Source organism: Camarhynchus parvulus, unplaced genomic scaffold, assembly GCF_901933205.1.
Source record: "Camarhynchus parvulus unplaced genomic scaffold, STF_HiC, whole genome shotgun sequence".
NCBI lineage: Eukaryota > Metazoa > Chordata > Aves > Passeriformes > Thraupidae > Camarhynchus > Camarhynchus parvulus.
Window position 1 is genome coordinate 192,347 of NW_022148347.1, and position 20,173 is coordinate 212,519.

Below are 20,173 nucleotides of genomic sequence, written 5' to 3' on the forward strand. Positions count from 1 at the left end.
AATTAACATCATTCCTAATTTTTTATAAGGCTATTTCTACCTTTCCATGACATTTTCTGTTCGTTGTTTTTTATAACATATTTATACAATGGTAAAAAATTTTCGGAATTTTTAATCGCTGGTTTTGTGCCCATATGGATTTTATTTTATTTTATTTTATTTTATTTTATTTTATTTTATTTTATTTTATTTTATTTTATTTTATTTTATTTTATTTTATTTTATTTTATTTTATTTTATGCCCAACACCCAAAATTCCCTGGATTTTGACTTTTTTCAGCAGAATCCCCCGAGGAAATGGAGGAAGAGGAGGAGGAAGAGGAGGAGGAGGAAGAGGAAGAGGAGGAGGAGGAGGAAGAGGAAATAGAGGAAGAAGAAGAGGAAATAGAGGAAGAAGAGGAAGAAGAGGAAGAGGAAAAAGAGGAAATGGAGGAAATAGAGGAGGAAGAAAAAGAGGAAAAACAGGAAAAGAAGGAGGAAGAGGAAGAGGAGGAAGAGGAAGCAGAAGCGGGTGAGTCGTTCCCTCCCCCAGCCCCAAATCTTCTCTTTTTTCCCCCATTTTCCTGCTGATTTTTGGGGCCGTTTCCCCCCAGACTGGGTGCAATAAATGACGGCAAAATTCCCCAAAAATCCCCAAATCCCCGGAATTCCCAGAGCCCAGTGGAAATTCCGGTTTTTGTCTCTTTCCAGGTAAAATCCTGGAAGAAGCTGGTAAGGAATTGTTGAATTTTCATTTTTAACTCTTTTAAAAAACCCTTTTTTGAGCATTTTCCAGGGTTTTTTTCATGGTCAGAAATAAATCTTAATAGTGATAATAAAAATAAAATAAAAAAAAAAATAAAAATAAAAATAAAAATAAAAATAAAAATAAAAATAAAAATAAAAATAAAAATAAAAATAATGGTAGTCTAAAAATATAATTAAAATTAAAACTAAAATTAGAAAGAAACATAATCATAATAATCATAACCATAATCTAAAATGAAAATAAAAATAGAAAAGAAAAATAAGAATTACAACTAAAAACAAAATATAATAATAATGATGATGATGATGATGATGATGATGATGATGATGATGATGATGATATAATAATAATAATAATAATAATAATAATAATAATAATAATAATAATAATACAAAAGCCATCAGGTAATTTTGAATTATTTGGAATTATTTTGAATTATTTTGAATTATTTTGAATTATTCTAACTTTGTTTTTTCCTTCCCTGTTTCCAGGGGAAGTCGACAAAAACCTTGGTGGGTTCAGTTCCCTTTTCTGGGCTGGAGCTGAAGGAAAAATCCCCCAAATTAACCCCAAATGAACCCCAAATTAACCCCAAAATTTCCCTTTGGTTTCCAGAGGAGCTCAGGGCGGCGCTGGGTGAGTCCAGAATTCCAAAATTTGGTCAAAACTTGGGGTGGGGGAGGATTTGAACCTGGGATTTTGATGTAAAATTCGGGATTCTCAGTCAAATTTGGGGTTTGGATTTAAAAATTCCCCATTTCCATTTAAACGTCGGGATTTCTGCTAAAAACGTGGGGTTTGGGGTAGAAAATTTTCCCATAATAATCCAAATAATTTTTATTTGAAACCTGCGATTTTAACCCAAAGCAGAGTTTGTGTTTCTGGCTCTAACCCCGGGATTTCCCCAGGATGGAGAATTTTTCCTGTGAAAATTGGGATTTTCCCCTTTTTTGCCCGTTCCAGGAGCCCGGGACGCCAGGATCGGTGCGTGTGCCGCTCCCCACCCCGAAATCCCCGGAATTTGGGCATCTGGGCCCGTTCTGGCCACGGAGCCCCTGAGACTGAGCAGTTTTGGGTTTTTCTCCCCAAAGCGGAGCTCTCCGAGGCGCTCGGTGAGGGGAACGGGTCGCAGCAGATCCATATCGTTAATAATTATATAAATATTTATTATTAATTATCTACGTTACAATGCTACTAATTATAAATAATAATTACTTACTGTGTTCCAGCAGTCGTGCGTTTCGTGGTTCAATAACATAAAAGCTGTCATTTCTCTGTTTTATTAAAATATTACATCTATTTTTTATATATAGATAATATTTTATATGTATTATATATAATGCAAATATATCTTATATGTAATATTAATTAATTTTATATGTTATACACATTATGTATTATATAGTATTGTAATGGATTACAGTTAATTATAATGTAAAATATATAACATATATAATATATATATCAAAAATAATTACATATAATTAATTATATATACATAAAATATATAATATGTAGAATATATATTATGTAATATATTCATAGTAGACACAAAATATTATATATAATTATGTTTCATGTTTTCTAAATATTATGTAGATATTGCTACACTTTCTATATTCTACTGTTTTACTATATTATGCATTTAAATATGCTCTCTTTTCAAATATATCATATATTTAAATATGTTAAATATTATATTTTATTATGTTTTAATATATTATCTAGTCAGAGATGTTGTAGATTTAAGTATTTGATTATAGAGACAATATTAAATATTTAAATATGTAAATGCTTTATGCACAGGTGCATATTTTATTTATTTGTTGTTTTTGATAGCACGGCGCTAACATAACCCTGAATTCTGCTCAATTTCCCCCAGAACAACGGGACAGACAGATCGGTGAGTGGCCAAATCGGGAATTCCGGACAAACGGGAATTCGAAAAAGGGAATTTGAAAATATTTAAAAAATTGAAAAAAAAAGGAATTAAAGGGATTAAATTAAATGTAAAGACAAAATTGGAAAGACAAACGGGAATGCTGGAATGTTTGGAAAGGGAATTCGGACAAACGGGAATTCTGGACAAACGGGAATGCTGGAAATGGGATTTCTGCCCGATCATGGAAATTCTCGTTTTTCCTCCTTTTCCAGCGGAGCTGAACGCGGAGCTCGGTGAGTCCGGGGGAAATCTTCTGTTTCCTTCCCCGCAAGAATCAATTGTACACACAGCCCCGTTATCCTCCGTTTCTTCGTTAATCCCAATTAATTTTCTCCTTTCAGACGAATCCCAAATGAGGATCTGTGAGTGCCCTGGCCCGGGGCTGGCTTGCTTCTGTTTTATTCCATTTTATTTTCCTTTAGTTTTATATTTTATTTCTATTTTTCATTTTATTTTTAATACTGTTTTGTTACTATTAATATTCCTATTTAGTATTACTGTTTATTACTATCACTATACTAATTTATTACTAATTCTATGCTAATCTATTACTATTAGCATTACTATTTAATATTACTATACTAATTATTTCTAAATTAATACTAATTTTTACTAATTCATTACTAATTTTATGCTAATTTATTACTATTAACATTACTATTAATTATTAATATTTATTACAATTTCTGTACTAATGTATTACTAATTTTACACGAATTTATTTTAATTTTATTTTTATTCTTTTTTAATTCCATTTTAATTTTCCATCCTGTTTCATCACCTTTCACTGCCTTTTTTTAAATTTTAATTTCTTTTTTTTTATTCTATGTTAATTTCCACCCTGGTTTATCACCTTTCACTGCCGTTATTTTGTGATTTTTATTCATTTTAATTTCATTATTTTTTATTTTATTTTAATTTCCACCCTGTTTCATCATCTTTCACTGCCCTTTTTTTTTAAATTCATTTTAATTTCATTATTTTTTATTTTATTTTAATTTCCACCCTGGTTTATCACCTTTCACTGCCGTTATTTTGTGATTTTTTCATTTTAATTTCATTATTTTTTATTTTATTTTAATTTCCACCCTGTTTTATCACCTTTCACTGCCCTTTTCTTAAAATTCATTTTAATTTCACTATTTTTTATTTTATTTTAATTTCCACCCTGGTTTATCGCCTTTCAGTGCCGTTATTTATGATTATTTCTGATTTCCTGCAGGGTGGTGCCTCGAGGAGCACCGTGAGTGTTCTCCCCTCCCTCCCTCCCTCCCCAGCTCTGCTCCATTTGGGAATTTTTTATTAATTCTGTCATTTTAGAGAAAGACGAAGAACAAGTGGGTGAGTGCCCGTGGGAAAGGCGGATGGAGAGGGGCACAAATTGGGACTTTTACCTGGTTTCACCTTCTTTTATCCCCTTTTCCCTGTTTTCCCCCCGTTTTCCCCTCCTTTACCCGTTATTTCTGCTCCCTTTTCTCCCCTCCTTTCCTGTTTTTCTCCTCTTTTTTTCCCCTTTCCCTTCTCCCCCTTTCCCCATTTCCCCCCTTTTTTTCTCCCAATTTTCCCCCATTTTCCCCCATTTCCCTCCCCCATTTTCCCCCATTTCTCCCCAATTCCCCTCCATATTCCCCCCCATTTCCCCCCATCCCATCCCCATTCCCCTCCATATTTCCCCCCATTCCCTTCCCATGTCCCCCCCTTTTCCCCCCTTTTTCCTCCCATTTTCCCCCATTTCTGCCCCCATTTTCCCCCATTATTTCTCCTCTATTTCCTCATTTCCCCCCATTATTTCCCCCCCACCCTTTCCCCCCATTCTCCCATTTTTCCCCCCACTCCATCCCCATTTTCCCTCCCATTTCTGCCCCATTTTCCCCCCATTTTTCCCCCATTATTTCTCCCCTATTTCCCCCATTTCCCCCTCACCATTTCCCCCCATTCCATCCCCATTTTCCCTCCCATTTCTGCCCCATTTCCCCATTTCTGCCCCCATTTCCCCCCCATTATTTTCCCCCATTTCCCCCTCACCATTTCCCCCCATTCCATCCCCATTTCTGCCCCCATTTTTCCCCCATTATTTCTCCCCCATTTCCCCCCCATTCCCCCATTTTTCCCTCCCATTTCCCCCCCATTATTTCCCCCCCATTATTTCCCCCATTATTCCCCCAGCCCAGGTCACCCTGGACCCCCTCACCTCCCACCCTCGCCTCGTCCTCTCCCCGGACTCGCTCTCCGCCCGCTGGGCCTACGGCGGCCCCAAGCCCGCGCCGGGCCCCGCGCTTCTCGAGCTCCCCGTCGCCCTGGGCCTGCCCGGCTTCTCCGGCGGCCGCCACACCTGGACGTGGCCGTGGCCGGGGCTCCGTTCTGCGCCGCGGGCGTCAGCGGCCTCGGTGCCGCGCCACGGCCCGGCTGGGGCCCCCAGAGGCGCGGCGTGGGGCGCTGCAGCGCTAGGGCGGCCTGTGCCGCAGCGCTCACCGAAGCCGCCAGCGCCGCTGCTCCCGCCGCTGCCCGCGCCGCCTGCGGCGTGGCCCTGGACTACGAGGGCGGCCGCGTGGCCTTCTTCGACGCCGACGCGCCCGGCCAGGCCCGGCCGCTCTTCGCCTTCCCCGCGGCCGACTTCGGGGGCGAGGAGGTGAGGCCCTGGTTCTGGCTGGAGCTGGGGGAGATCTCCATCGTACAGTGATCCTGAGAATACCGCCATGAAACCACGAAACCACGTCCGGGCCTGGTTCTGCTTGGAGATCTCCATCGTTCAGTGATCCTGAAAATACCGCCATGGAAACCACGTCCGGGCCTGGTTCTGGTTGGACACAGGGGAGGTCTCCATTGTCCAGTGATCCTGGAATTCTCCTGTCCATTTCTGGTTCTGGTTGGAGCTGGGGGAGATCTCCATTGTCCAGCGACCCCAAAACACCTCCATGGAGACCATGTAACCATGTCTGGCCCTTGTTCTGGCTGGACACAGGGGAGATCTCCATTGTCCGGTGACCCCAGAATTCCCCTCCTAGGACAGTCTTGTCCTGTTCTGGTCCTGGTTCTGGTTCTGGTTCTGGTCCTGTTCCTGTTCTTGGTCCTGGTTCTGGTCCTGGTTCCGGCTCTGGGGGAGCTGGACTCCCCCTCCCGCGTGCAGTGACCCCGGAATTCAGGGAATTCTGCCCAGAAATGGGGAGCTCGGGGGGCTGGAGGGGACCCCGACCTCCAGCTGGACATGGGGACACCGGGACGGAGCTGGAACGGGATGGGGACACCGGGACACAGGGACACCGGGCCATGGGGACACCGGGAAACAGGGACACCGGGACATGGGGTGTCCCCCCGGGGGTGACCCCGGCCTCCTCCCCCGGCAATAAACCCTGCAAAACCGGAACGTGGCTTCCTTTTTCCGGCTGTTTTGGCCCAAACCCGCGGGGATTTAAATCCTTGGATCCATCGAGGGGTCCGAGACCCCGTCCATGGGCAGGGACCCCCGCCCCGGGGTGCTGGAATGGGGCGCATTCCCGTAATTCCGTTAATTAATTCCGTTAATTGATTCCCGCTCACGGGACGTGACCCCAAATACGGGGGTCGGGGGGGGACTGAGCAGCGCCGGGGGAGCCCTCCCCCTCTGCCACCCCCCTCCCAAAATGATGAATTTGCCCGATTTCCCCAGTTTTTGGGGCTCGTTTCGGGGGTAGCGTGGCCGAGCGGTCCAAGGCGCTGGATTAAGGCTCCAGTCCCTGCGGGGGCGTGGGTTCGAATCCCACCGCTGCCAGCAGAATTTCGGTGTTTTTGGCGCATCTGGAGGAGCCCCCCGCCCATTTTTGGGGTTTATCCCGGGAAAAACGGGGCTCGGCATCACCAAAATGAGCGAATTTCACCCCAATCCCACCCCAGAGACCGCCGGGATGGGGTCCCGGGGAAGGGGAGCCCCCTCCCCATGGGGGTCCCACATTCCCAACCCCGAGCCATCAAACCATGACCCTGCGCTCCTAAAATCCCAATTCCGCTTTATTTCACCTCATTTTGGAGCAGGGAGAATTGGGGAAGGAAACGTGGGTTTGGGACGGGCTATACCTATAAAAACATGATCCAGATGGAGAAACCCCCGGGGGAACAGAGACCCCCCAGCTCCACTTCGGGTGCCAGAATGTTTTTGGTGGTGAGAAGCTAAAAAATACATTTTTAGCCTCTAAAAGTGGAGTTGGATGTACAGGAGCATCTGCAGCCCTGGGACGGGCACCAGAATTCCATCGACCCCTGAGGCGGGCACCCAAAATTTGTCCATAAATCCCTGCAGGGGCATCCAAAATTTGTCCTTCAGTCCTTGAGGTGGGCACCCAAAATTTGTCCATAAATCCCTGAGGCTCAGCACCCAAACCTTCCCGATTTTGGGGCTCAGCACCCAAATCTCCCCGACCCCCGGGGCTCAGCACCCAAATCCCCCCAGTCCTGGGGCTCAGCACCCAAATCTCCCCAACCCCTCGGGGTCAGCACCCAGAGTTTGTTCATCAATTCCTGGGGGTCGGCACCCAAATCCCCGAGGTCCGCACCCCAAATCCCCGGGGCTCAGCGCCCAAATCCCCGAGGTCCGCAGCCCAAATCCCCCCTCGCCCCGGGCTCTCCGCCCCGCTCAGGGCGGCGGCTCCTGGCGCAGGTGAGTGCGCAGGTGCTTCATGAGCGACGAGCGGGACACGAAGCTCTTGGCGCAGCCCGAGCAGGGGTACGGCCGCTCCCCGGTGTGCGTGCGCCGGTGGATGACCAGGCTGGAGCTGGCGCGGAAGCTCTTCCCGCACTCGCTGCAGCCGAACGGCTTCTCCCCGGTGTGGACGCGCCAGTGGCGCCGCAGCGCGGCCCCGTCGCGGAACGCCTTCCCGCACTGCTCGCACGCCGGGCGGCGGCGCCGCGGGACCCCCGGGACCCCCGAGGGGCTGTGCCCGAGGGGCTGCGGGGGCACCGGGACCCCCGAGGGGCTGTGCCCGAGGGGACGCGGGGGCACCGGGACCCCCGAGGGGCTGTGCCCGAGGGGACGCGCGGGCACCGGGACCCCCACCCCGCCCGAGGGGCCGTTCCTAAGCAGCCGTGGGGACATGGGGACCCCCGCGGGGCCGTCCCGGAGGGGCTGCCGGGGCACCGGGACCCTCACACTGCCCTCGGGGCTGTCCCTGAGGGGCTGCAGGACCCCCGCCCCACACGCGGCGCTGTCCCCGTGGAGCCGTGGGGACACCGGGACGCCCTCGGGGCTGTCCCCAAGCAGCCGCGGGCGCTCCAGGACCCCCGCCCCACGCTCAGGGCTGTCCCCAAGGGGCCGCTGGCCCTCCAGGAGCCCCGCTCCACCCTCGGGGCTGTCCCCAAGCAGCCACGGGGACGCCGGGACCCCCTCGGGGCTGTCGCCGCCGATCCAGCGCCGGTGCGGGCAGCGCGCGTTTCCCGGCCCGCACTCGGAGCACGGCGCGGCCGCCGCCGCCGCCCCGGCGCGGTGGGTTTTGCGGTGCTTGCTGAGCGATTTGACGGCCGCGAAGCCCTTCCCGCAGTCGGGGCACTCGTAGGGCCGCTCGCCGGTGTGGATGCGCTGGTGCGCCACGAGCGCGGCGTGCGACGAGAGGCTGCGGCCGCAGTCGGAGCAGATGAAGCCGCCCGAGTGCCGCGCCCGCCGGTGCTTGCTGAGCGACTTGGCGGCCATGAAGCCCATGCCGCACTCGGGGCAGGCGAACGGGCGCTCGCCGGTGTGGATGCGGCGGTGCGTGACCAGCGAGGCCTCGGACGTGAGCGTCTTGCCGCAGTCCGGGCAGCGCAGCGCCCCGTCCAGGTGCACCTTGCGGTGTTTGCGCAGCGAGCGCGCCGAGGCGAAGCGCTTGGGGCAGGAGCGGCAGCGGTGCGGGCGCGGCTGGCAGCCCGGCGTGCCCAGGTGCTCCTGCAGCGCCGCCCCGCACGGGAACGGCGCCCGGCAGCGCCAGCAGGTGAAGGTGAGCGCAGGTGCGGCCCCGTGCGAGGAGCGCAGGTGGCGGCTCAGGGACGGGCCCGACGTGAAGGATTTGCCGCACTGGGGGCAGCTGGGGCGGGACGGGGCAATTGGGGCGGCGAGGGGAGGGGGCGAGGGGGGGTGGGAGCTGGGGGAGGGGGAGGCGGGGGAGGGGTCGTCTGTTGGGGGGGAGGGGGGAAGAAATGGGAAATGGGGGAAAAACGGGAGGAAATGGGAAAATGGGAGCGGAGAAATGGGGATAAAGGGGGGGAAATGGGGGGAAAGGGGAGAATTGGGGGAATGGGGGGAAATGGGGAGGAAAACGGGAAAAATTGCAAGAAAAAGGAAAAAATTGCAGGAAAAGGGTAAAAAATTGCAGGAAGAGGGGAATGGGGGAGAAAAGGGGAGAAATGGGGAGAAATGGGGAGGAAGAGGGAGAAGTGAGGGGGGAATGGGGAGAAATGGGGGAGAAGGGGGGAAAATGGGGAGGAAATGGAGAGAAATGGGGAGAAATGGGGAAAAATGGGAGGAAAAAGGCGTTTAAGGATCTCCAGTTAGGTCAGCCCAAAAAAGGGCTGGGAACGCTCCAAAAAGGGGCTGAAGTGGCCCAAAAAGGGGGCTGCCTGCCCCCCCCAACCCACAGCCACCCCAGTACAAACCAGTACAAACCAGTAACCCCAAACCCCTCTTTAGCCCTTCCCAGTCCCTCCCAGTTCGATCCCAGTTTGATCCCAGTCCCCCAGTATAAACCAGTAACCCCAAATCCCCATTTAACCCTTCCCAGTCCCTCCCAGTTCGATCCCAGTTTGATCCCAGTCTCATCCCAGTCCCCCCAGTACAAACCAGTAACGCAAACCCCCCTTTAACCCTTCCCCAGTCACTCCCAGTCCCTCCCAGTTTATCCCAGTCCCCCCAGTACAAACCAGTAACCCAAACCCCCTTTTAGCCCTTTCCCCGTTGCTCCCAGTCCCTCCCAGTCCCTCCCAGTAACCCCAAACCCCCCTTTAACCCTTCCCAGTGCCCCCCAGTTCCCCCAGTCGCTCACCTGAGGAGCCCCCCCAGTCCCCCCAGAGCCTCAGGAGGGGCCGCGCCCACTCTTCCTCCTCCTCCTCCTCTTCCTCCGAGTCCGGGCCCGGCCCCCGCCAAACCCAGCTCGGCGCTCCTGGGGGAAAGCGGGGCTCAGCGGGAAACGCGGGGAGTTTTGGGCAGAATTCGGGGGATTTTGGGGAATTCTGGGGGGTTTGGGAAAAGAAGCGGGGGTTTGGGATTTTGGGGAGATGATTTTTGAGGAAATGGGGGATTTTCGGGGGCAATTTTGGGGAGATTTTGAGGAGAAACCGGGGGAATTTGGGGGAGAATCGGGGGGATTTTTGGGGCAATTTGGGGGGATTTTCGGGGTGATTTTTGAGGAGAATTGGGGGGATTTTAAGGGGGGGATTTTGGGGAGAAACTGGGGGAATTTGGGGGGGATTTGGAGAGAATCAGGGAGGTTTTGGGGGGGAACTTGGGAGGGTTTTGGGGAGGAGCTGAGGGGATTTTGGGGGGAACTCGGGAGGATTTGGGGAGGATATTTAGGGGGAATCTTGGGGAGAACCCGGGGGGAGTTTGGGGAGAATCGGGGGGATTTGGGGGAGAATTTTGGGGGGGAACTTGGGAGGGTTTTGGGGGGATTTTGGGGAGAAGCTGAGGGGATTTTGGGGCGGATTTTGGGGGAATTTTGGGGAGAACCCCGGGGGGATTTGGGGGAGGATTTCGGGGCGATTTTGGGCTGATTTTGGGGCGGATTTGGGTATCGGTACCTTCGGGGGTGCCCGGGGGGATTTCGGAGCCGACCGTGACCTCCTGCAGCACCTCGGGCACCTGGGCAGGGCGGGAAAGGCGCAAACGACCCAAAATTCACAGAAATCCATAAAAATAAACAGCCGGGAAGCGTCCAAAGGAACGGAGTGGGAAAGGGAATTTAAAAAATAAAATGAAGAGCGCGGGGAGAAAGAAATGGTGGGAGATAAAAATCGGAAATTCAGCGTTCGGTAAAAAATGAAATTTAAATAAAACCGGACCGAAATAAAATGAAAAACCCGATGAAATTAAAAGAAATTAAAGAAAATAACAGAAAATATAATGCAGTTAAATTAAACAAGATTAAATGAAATAAAGATAAAATTAAAGTGAGAGATAAACTAATACAAAATAAAATACGGTTAAGCAAGATAAGATAAAATGAAATTAAATAAAGATAAAATGAAATTAAATGAAATAAAGATGAAACGAAATAAAGTGAGACGAGATAAACGAATTTGTAAATAAAATAAAAAATTTAAAAAACAAAAAAATAAAATTATATCCAAATAAAATTAAGGTAAAACAAAGTAAAAGGCAGCAAACCAAAATCAGAGTAAATGAAACGAATAAAGCGAAATAAAAAAGTTCAAGCAAAATAGAATGAAATAAAATGAAATAAAATAAAATAAAATGAAATAAAATAAAATGAAATAAAATAAAATAAAATAAAATAAATAAAGACAACCGAGAACTGAAACTTTTAGAACAAACTTTTAAAATCCGAATTAACAGACAAAAAACGGGGGGCAAAAAAAACCCCTATTTTAAAAACGGAAAATAATGAAATAAAAATTTAAAAAATTTAAAAATGAAAAGTTCCAGCCCTACCTGCGGCTCGGCCATGTCGGGGGGGGGGGGCGGATTTTGGGGGTCCCGGGGGGTCCCGAACTCGCGGAGCGGCTCCGGCGGCGGCGGCGCGGGGAGGGGAGAGGAGGGGGCGGGCCCGGGGGGCGGTGACGTCATCGTTACGTCACGGCCCGGCCGGGACCCCCCCGGGGGGGGGGGGGAGGGAGGGGCGGGGGGGGGACCTGGAGGGGAAATCGGGGGAATATCGTGGCAATATCGGGGGATATCGTGGGAATATCGGGGAATATCGTGGGAATATCGCGGGATATCGTGGGGATGTCGTGGGGTATCGTGGGAATGTCGTGGGGATGTCGTGGGGATGTCGTGGGGATGTCGTGGGTCAGAAAGGGGGCAATTGGGTTAAAAATGGGGAATTGGGTTAAAAGAGGGAATTTGGGTTAAGAGGGGGGAATTCGGGGTTAAAACCGGGGAATTTCAGTTAAAACTGGGGAATGCGGGTAAAAAGGGGAATTCGGGGTTAAAAGAGGAGGGATTTCGGTTAAAACCGGGGAGTTTGGGTTAAAAGGATCAATTTGGGTAAAAACAGGGGAATTGTGGATAAAACCGGGGAATTTGGGGTTAAAAAGGGGGAATTTGGGTTAAATGCAGGTGCCGCGGGGCCTGTCGCGATGGACCATCATCAGTCGCGAGAAGCCATCAGTCGCGATAAGCCATCAATCGCGATGGACCATCAGCCGCTCCCGATGGGCCATCGAGCGGGGGCGGGGCCGCCCCAGGAAAAATTCCCTTTTTTCCCTTTTTTCCCTTTTTTCCCTTTTTTCCTTTTTTTCCTTTTTTTTCCCCCTTTTTCCTTAAAAAATTCCCCCGAGCCACTAAAAAACCCCAAATCGGGCGATTTGTCCCCATTTCCCCCCAATTCCCCCCAATTTCCCCGCTGTTGTGGGAGATAAAATGGAAATTTTAAATTTTTTGTGAATTCCCTGGAGTTTGGGTCCATCCCGCTGGGCAAAGGGGGAGAAAATCCCGAAAATCCCGAAAATCCCCAAAACCCCGAAAATAATCCCGGGAATGCCCCGCGGGGGGGGCGAATTTGTATAATTTTTAAAATTTCATTTAATTTTTTCCAGCTCGTTTTTGATTTTGTTTCCCGCGCAACTTCCATTTGATTTTAATTATTTATTATTTAAATATTATTTAATTATTTTTAATTTTAATATTTTTTTAATTTGGGTCTATGCATTTTCTTAACTTTAATTTTTTCCAGCTCGTTTTTGATTTGGTTTCCCGCGCAACTTCCATTTAATTTTAATTTTTTAGAGTTATTGTTATAGCATATATTATTATATCTGTACACTATAATAATTATTTAATTAGTTTTATTCAGGTCGACGTATTTTTTTTAAATTTAACTTTTTCCATCTCGTTTTTCATTTCGTTTCCCGTGCAACTTGCATTCAATTTTAATTATTTCTTATTTAATTATTATTTAATGATTTCTTTTTTTTTTGTTAATTTTTTTTTGCTTTTCCCATCTCGTTTTTCATTCCCTTTCCTGTGCAAATTCCATTTAAGTTTAATTTCTCCTATCAAATTTCCTGATGAAATAGAGAATAATTAAACAGAAATAAATAGATAAATAGACTAATTAAATAGATGAATAGACTAATTAAATAGATAAATGCGTTAATTAAATGGGATTCCGTTCCATTTTTAACTCTTTCCATCCCGGACCCCTCGTCACCCCTCCCCACCCCCAAAAGCCCCAAAATCGCTCAAAACGCGGAGGCGCTCGAAGGGGGAGGGGTTTATTGAGCCTGGGGGGTGGGGAGATCTGGGGTCATTTGGGGGAGATTTTGGGGGATTTTGGGTCATTTGGGGGAGATTTTGGGGGATTTTGGGTCACTTTGGGTCATTCTCAGTCCTCCTTGCCCGGCACCGCCGTTGTCCTCTCGGCCGCGGGGGGGGGATGGCTCCCTGTGGGGGGAGGGGCAAAGGGGGCGGGGTTAAGCGGTGACCTTTGACCTCAGCCCCCCCCCCCCCGTCCCCAAGGCCCCCCCGGGGGTCCCAATTGTGCCCCCCCCGCTCGGTGCCCCCCCCCCCCCCCGGGCCCCCTCCGGTGTCACTGTCCCCTCCCCCCCCCGTGTCACTGTCCCCCCCCCGTGTCACTGTCCCCGTTCCCCCCGTGTCACTGTCCCCCCCCCCGTGTCACTGTCCCCCCCCGTGTCACTGTCCCTCCCCCCCCGTGTCACTGTCCCCCCCCTGTGTCACTGTCCCCCCTCGTGTCACTGTCCCCCCCGTGTCACTGTCCCCCCCGTGTCACTGTCTACTGTCCCCCCCGTCACCTCCCCCCCACCTGTCCCCCCCCAGGAGGCCCTTGAGGACCCCCCAGGCCCAGCGCAGGAGGTTCAGCAGGCACTGGGCACCGGCACACATCCCTGGGGACAGCGGGGACAGCGGGGTCAGCAGGGGACATGGGGGACACTGAGGGGTCACACAGACCCCACCCATCCCATCCCTGTGTCCCTGTCCCCACATCCTGTCCCTGTGTCCCTGTCCCTGTGTCCCCCTGTCCCATCCCTGTCCCCACATCCTGTCCCCAGGTCCCCACCCTGTTCCCGTGTTCCCGCCCCCGCCTTCCCAATGTCCCTGACCTGTCCCCAGCCCTGTGTCCCTGTGTCCCTGTGTCCCTGTGTCCCCATGTCCCCGTGTCCCCATGTCCCCATGTCCCCATGTCCCTGTGTCCCCATGTCCCTGTGTCCCTGTGTCCCTGTGTCCCCGTGTCCCTGTGTCCCCATGTCCCCATGTCCCTGTGTCCCTGACCTGTCCCCAGCCCTGTGTCCCCGTGTCCCCATGTCCCTGTGTCCCTGTGTCCCTGTGTCCCTGACCTGTCCCCAGCCCTGTGTCCCCGTGTCCCCGTGTCCCCGTGTCCCTGTGTCCCCATGTCCCCGTGTCCCCATGTCCCTGTGTCCCTGTGTCCCTGTGTCCCCATGTCCCTGTGTCCCCATGTCCCCATGTCCCCATGTCCCTGTGTCCCTGTGTCCCCATGTCCCTGTGTCCCCATGTCCCCATGTCCCCATGTCCCTGTGTCCCCAGCCCTGTGTCCCCGTGTCCCTGTGTCCCCATGTCCCCATGTCCCTGTGTCCCCATGTCCCTGTGTCCCTGACCTGTCCCCAGCCCTGTGTCCCTGTGTCCCTGTGTCCCCATGTCCCCATGTCCCCATGTCCCCATGTCCCCATGTCCCCGTGTCCCTGTGTCCCTGTGTCCCCATGTCCCTGTGTCCCCATGTCCCCATGTCCCTGTGTCCCTGTGTCCCCATGTCCCTGTGTCCCCATGTCCCCATGTCCCCGTGTCCCTCTGTCCCTGTCCCCCGTCCCTTCCCTTTGTCACACTCACGGCCCTGGTCCTGTCCCCATCCCAATGTCCCCGACCTGTCCCTGTGTCCCCTCCCTGTCCTCTTTCTGTCCCCAGTGTTCCCGATGTCCCCTTGCTGTCCCCATCCCCGTCCTCATGCCATCCTCGCTGTCCCCTCCCTGTCCCCAATGTCCCCTGGCTGTCCCCATCCTGTCCCCGATGTCCCTGGTCCCTGTCCCCACACCATCCTCTCTGCCCTCTTGCTGTCCCCAATGTCCCCAGCCCTGTCCCCTCCCTGTCCCCATCCTGATGTCCCTGGTCCCTGTCCCCATCCCGTCTCTGATGTCCCCACTGTCCCCACTGTCCCCACTGTCCCCAATGTCCCCACTGTCCCCTGGCTGTCCCCACTGTCCCCACTGTCCCCACTGTCCCCACTGTCCCCTCCCTGTCCCCGATGTCCCCACTGTCCCCGATGTCCCCACTGTCCCCACTGTCCCCGATGTCCCCGATGTCCCCTCCCTGTCCCCACTGTCCCCACTGTCCCCACTGTCCCCGATGTCCCCGATGTCCCCACTGTCCCCGGTTGCCCCACTGTCCCCGATGTCCCCACTGTCCCCTCCCTGTCCCCACTGTCCCCACTGTCCCCACTGTCCCCGATGTCCCCGATGTCCCCACTGTCCCCTGGCTGTCCCCACTGTCCCCACTGTCCCCACTGTCCCCACTGTCCCCACTGTCCCCGATGTCCCCACTGTCCCCACTGTCCCCACTGTCCCCTCCCACTGTCCCCGATGTCCCCGATGTCCCCACTGTCCCCACTGTCCCCACTGTCCCCTCCCTGTCCCCGATGTCCCCACTGTCCCCACGGTCCCCTGGCTGTCCCCACTGTCCCCACTGTCCCCTCCCTGTCCCCCCACTGTCCCCACTGTCCCCGATGTCCCCACTGTCCCCGATGTCCCCACTCACCGGCTGCTCTGTTGTCGGTGCCGCGGTGGCCCCGGGGCCGCCCTTAAATCCCCGCGGAGGGGACGGGGAGGGGACAGAGGTGACAGGGACAGGTCACGGGGAGGGGACAGAGGTGACAGGGACAGGTCACAGGGAGGGGACGGGGGTGACAGGGACAGGTCACAGGGAGGGGACGGGGCAAATGACAGAGGGGACAGGGGAGGGGACAGGGCAGGTGACAGGTGGGTGACATGGGTGCCAGGGCGGTGACAGGTCGATGGCGGGGGGAGGTGACAGGGCAGGTGACAGAGGTGACAGGGGAGGTGACAGGCCGGCCGGTGACACAGCCGCTGCCATCAGCGGCAGCCCGGCCGGTTCTCCCGGACCCCGCCCGGCCCCGCGTGGGAGGGGCTGGCCTGGGAGGGGACACGGGGACAGGGGGACACGTGGGGGACATTGGGGGACATGTGGGGGACATGGTGGGACAGGGGGACACGTGGGGACATTGGGGGGGACATGTGGGGGACATGGTGGGACAGGGGGACACGTGGGGGACATTGGGGGGGACATGGTGGGACAGGGGGACACGTGGATGCGGGGACATGGAGGGGATGTTGGGGACATGGGGACACGGGGACACGGAGGGGACACTGGGGACCGGGCAGTGCTGGGAGGGGACATGGGGACATTCGGGATATGGGGGACAAAGAGGGGACACTGGGGACATGGGGACATTTGGGATATTGGGGACAAAGAGGGGACACTGGGGACATGGGGACATTTGGGATATTGGGGACAGTGGGGCGCGGGGGGTGGGGACATTGGGGGACAGGGGGCCAGGGGGGGACATGGGGGACATTGGGGACAAGGGGGGGACATGGGGGACATGGGGGACATGGGGGACATGGGGGACATTGGGACAAGGAATGTCCGGGGCGTTGGGGACACAGAGGGGACATCGGGGGGATATCGGCATGGGGGCGGTGGGGACACTGGGGGGTCACAGGGGGGTCACAGGGGGTCACAGGGCACACGTGGGTGTCCCCGTTGTCCCCCCCGTGTCCCGTGACCCCTCCCGGTCCCCGTGACCTTTGACCCGGCGCGGGGGCGGCTGATTCATTTCCCGCCACCCCCGCTCAGTGGGCGGGGCCTGTCTGAGGGTACGTGGGCGTGGTTTCCGCTGCGTGGGCGGGGCTCTATGTGGGGCAGGAGGCGGGCCAGGCGTGGGCGTGGCCTCGAGGGAAGGGGGCGGGCCCAGTGCTGATCCCGGGCGGTGATTGGGCGGAGGGCGTGGCCTCGGCGGCGGAAGGGGGCGGGGCCTGCGTGGCGCGCTCGGGGCCGCGATGGTGAGCGCGGCCCGGGGGGGGGATGGGGGGGCCCGGGGGGGATTTTGGGGATTCCGGGGGGGTTTGGGGACCCCCTCGCGACCCCCGACCCCCCCCGACCCCCCGGGACCCCCCGAACACCCCCGGGACCCTCTGAGCCCCCCCCGGGCCCACGCGACCCCCGTGAGCGCCCCCGAGCCCCTCTCGGGACCCCCCCAAAGCCCCCCCAAAGCCCCCCCAAAGCCCCCCCGACTCCTTTGCCCGCCCAAATCCCCCCCGTGCCCCCCAAATGCCCCAAACCCCCCTGACCCCCCCCAAACCTCCCCTGACCCCCCGTGCCCCCCTGACCCCTCTGTGACCCCCCCGTGCCCCCCTGACCCCTCTGTGACCCCCCCGTGCCCCCCCAGCTGTTCTATTCGTTCTTCAAGTCCCTCGTGGGCAAGGACGTGGTGGTGGAGCTCAAGAACGACCTCAGGTACGGGGGTCCCGACACCCCCGGAACACCCCAAAAACCGCCCCGGGAACACCCCAAAAACCGCCCGAAAACACCCCAAAAACCGCCCGAAAACACCCCAAAAACCGCCCCGGGAACACCCCAAAAACTGCCCCGGGAACACCCCAAAAACCGCCCGGAACACCCCAAAACCGCCCGAAAACACCCCAAAAACCGCCCGGAACACCCCAAAAACCGCCCGAAAACACCCCAAAAACTGCCCTGGGAACACCCCAAAACCGCCCGGAACACCCCAAAAACCGCCCGAAAACACCCCAAAAACTGCCCTGGGAACACCCCAAAAACTGCCCGGAACACCCCAAAAACCACCCGAAAACACCCCAAAAACCGCCCCGGGAACACCCCAAAAATCCCCCCCAGGACCCTCCAGGAACACCCCTAAAAAGCCCCTGGAACCCCCAAAATTCCCCCCGGGGACCCCTCCCCATGGGACCCCCAAAAATTCCCTTGGGACCCCAAAAGCCCCCCAATTCCCCCCCCCAAACCCCCCCGAGACCCCCCAGGACCCCCCAAACCGCCCTTGTCTCCCCCCAGCATCTGCGGCACGCTGCACTCGGTGGATCAGGTGAGTGGGGGGTCCCGGGGGGGGGTCCTGGGGGGGTTTGGGGGATCCCTGGGGGTCCCCGGGGGTCTCAGAGCCCCCCCTGATCCCCCCGTGCCCCCCCCAGTACCTGAACATCAAACTGACCGACATCAGCGTCACGGACCCCGAGAAGTACCCGCACATGGTGGGGCTGGGGGCGTCTCGGGGGTCTTTGGGGGGATCCTGAGGGGGTTTGGGGGGCACTGGGTGGGATTTGAAGGGTCCTTTGGGGGTCCTGGGGAAGTTTGGGGGGTGCCTGGGGGGCTCTCAGTGGTTTTGGGGTGGGGTCTTGGTGCTTTTTGGGGGTTCTTGGGGGCACCTCTGGTTTTTTGGGGGGTTTGGGGTTTCTCTGTGGGTTTTGGGGGTCTCAGGGGGGTGTCAGTGATTTGGGGAGGGGTCTCAGGGGGTGTCAGTGATTTGGGGAGGGGTCTCACGGCCGTGCCCCCTCCCCAGCTCTCGGTGCAGAACTGCTTCATCCGCGGCTCCGCGGTTCAGGGGTTTCTCTCTGTGTATCTCGGTGATTTTTGGGTTTTTTTGGGGGGGTTTTTTTGGGGTTTCTCTGTGGTTTTGGGGTCTCAGGGGGATGTCAGTGATTTGGGGAGGGGTCTCAGTGGTGCCCCCTCCCCAGCTGTCGGTGAAGAACTGCTTCATCCGCGGCTCCGTGGTTCGCTACGTGCAGCTGCCCGCGGACGAGGTGGACACGCAGCTGCTGCAGGACGCGGCGCGCAAGGAGGCGCTGCAGCAGAAACAGTGACCCCGAAACCGGGGGGATTCACCCCAAAATCGGGGGGGATTCACCCCATAATCTGCTGAGACCCCTCCCCAAAACCTCCTGAAAATCCGGGGGGATCCCGCCCAAAATTGGGGGGAATTCACCCCAAAATCGGGGCGGATTCACCCTGAAATCCGGGGGGATCCCTTCCCCGAAATCGGGGGGATTCGCCCCAAAATATCGGGGGGTTCACCCCAAAATCTGCAGGGACCCCTCCCCAAAACCTGAACGGGGACCCCTCCTGAAAATCCAGGGGATTCACCCCAAAATCCGGGGGGATTCACCCCAAATACCCAGGGGCATTCACCCAACCCTCCCACGAACAGAATTCAGCCCAAAATCGAGCCAGGTCTGTTGTTGGGGATTCAGCCCAAAATATCTGCAGAGACCCTTCCCCAAAACGGGGGGATTCACCCCAAAACTGGGGGAATTCATCCCAAAATGTGCAGAGACCCCTCCCCAAACCCGGGCTGATCTCCCCCAAGCTCCGGGGGTCTCCCCGGCCCCTTTCCCGAACCCCAATAAATGCCGGGCCCTGCCCCGCTCTGTGTGCGTCACCCACGGGGCGGTTTGGGGCATTTGGGGGGATTTGGGAGTTTTTGGGGGACTTGAGTGATTCTGAGGTGTATTTATGGTGTTTTTAGGGTGATTTTGGGAGTTTTTGGGGTGATTTGGGGATTTTTAGGGTGTTTTGGGGTTTTTCAGTGGTTTCTGGGGTATTTTTGGGTGTTTTTGGGCTGATTTCGGGTTTTGGCCGATTTCGGGTTTTTGGGCTGATTTCGGGTTTTTGGGCCGACTTCGGGTGTTTTCGGGCCGATTTCGGGGTTTTTGGGCCGATTTCGGGGTTTTTGGGCTGATTTCGGGTGTTTTTGGCCGATTTCGGGTGTTTTCGGGTGTTTTCGGGCCGATTTCGGGTGTTTTCGGGCCGATTTCGGGGTTTTTGGGCCGATTTCGGGTGTTTTGGGGTGATTTCCGGGCCGATTTGGTTTGTTTTCGCCATTTCGTGTTTCTTTCGTGTTTCGGCCATTTCGGGTTTTGGGCCGATTCGGGTGTTTTGCGTTTGTTTTCGCATTTCGGGGTTTTCGGGCCGATTTCGGGGTTTTTGGGCTGATTTCGGGTGTTTTTGGGCCGATTTCGGGTGTTTTGGGGGTGATTTCGGGGTTTTCGGGGGTCTCCCGGCCCCCCCGTTGGGCTCGCGCGGTTTTTGCTCCTCCGCTCCGCTGGGGGCGCCAAGCGCGGCGGGCTCGGCGCTCCGTTTGCGTCATCTCGACGGCGCCGGAAATCCGCGGCGCGCCAGCCAATGGCAGCGCGGGGTTCCGCGCATGCGCAGCGCGCTCCGCCCCACGTGTCTACTCCCTGTGCCGCCGCCGCCGCCGCCGCCGCAGGTACCGGGAGGGGCGGGAGGGCCACGT

The 20,173-nt window shown here is 54.6% G+C and overlaps 2 protein-coding genes, 1 long non-coding RNA gene and 1 other non-coding gene across 4 annotated transcripts; 3 read left to right on the top strand and 1 right to left on the bottom strand.

Moving 5' to 3' along the window:
• Nucleotides 1-1,238: 1,238 nt before the first annotated feature.
• LOC115916580 lies at nt 1,239-3,054 on the top strand. The gene is made up of 7 exons (XR_004061613.1): nt 1,239-1,260; nt 1,364-1,384; nt 1,712-1,732; nt 1,840-1,860; nt 2,631-2,651; nt 2,903-2,923; nt 3,032-3,054. It is a non-coding gene; the product is annotated as an uncharacterized LOC115916580 (long non-coding RNA).
• A 3,302-nt stretch (nt 3,055-6,356) lies between these two features.
• Nucleotides 6,357-6,438, top strand: TRNAL-AAG. Its single transcript has one exon. It is a non-coding gene; the product is annotated as a tRNA-Leu (tRNA).
• An 858-nt stretch (nt 6,439-7,296) lies between these two features.
• On the bottom strand, nt 7,297-11,310 carry LOC115916593 (zinc finger protein 774-like). Its single transcript, XM_030970321.1, has 4 exons — nt 11,296-11,310; nt 10,425-10,485; nt 9,671-9,787; nt 7,297-8,804 (listed from the first exon to the last, which is right to left on the bottom strand). Exons 1-4 carry the CDS (start codon nt 11,308-11,310, stop codon nt 7,297-7,299), a joined length of 1,701 nt encoding a protein of 566 aa, XP_030826181.1.
• Nucleotides 11,311-16,857: 5,547 nt separating this feature from the next.
• LSM2 (LSM2 homolog, U6 small nuclear RNA and mRNA degradation associated) lies at nt 16,858-19,078 on the top strand. Its single transcript, XM_030970328.1, has 5 exons — nt 16,858-16,913; nt 17,300-17,367; nt 17,941-17,971; nt 18,075-18,134; nt 18,618-19,078. Exons 1-5 carry the CDS (start codon nt 16,911-16,913, stop codon nt 18,741-18,743), a joined length of 288 nt encoding a protein of 95 aa, XP_030826188.1. The 5' UTR covers nt 16,858-16,910; the 3' UTR covers nt 18,744-19,078.
• Nucleotides 19,079-20,173: the final 1,095 nt, after the last annotated feature.

Coding starts and splice junctions, on each gene's coding strand:
- LSM2 (XM_030970328.1), top strand. Junction 17,368..17,940: donor GAGCTCAAGAACGACCTCAG/GTACGGGGGTCC, acceptor GTCTCCCCCCAG/CATCTGCGGCACGCTGCACT. Junction 18,135..18,617: donor CCGAGAAGTACCCGCACATG/GTGGGGCTGGGG, acceptor CCCCCTCCCCAG/CTGTCGGTGAAGAACTGCTT.
- LOC115916593 (XM_030970321.1), bottom strand. Junction 9,788..10,424: donor CCCCCCGGGCACCCCCGAAG/GTACCGATACCC, acceptor GCTTTCCCCCAG/GAGCGCCGAGCTGGGTTTGG. Junction 8,805..9,670: donor GGACTGGGGGGGCTCCTCAG/GTGAGCGACTGG, acceptor CCCCCCCAACAG/ACGACCCCTCCCCCGCCTCC.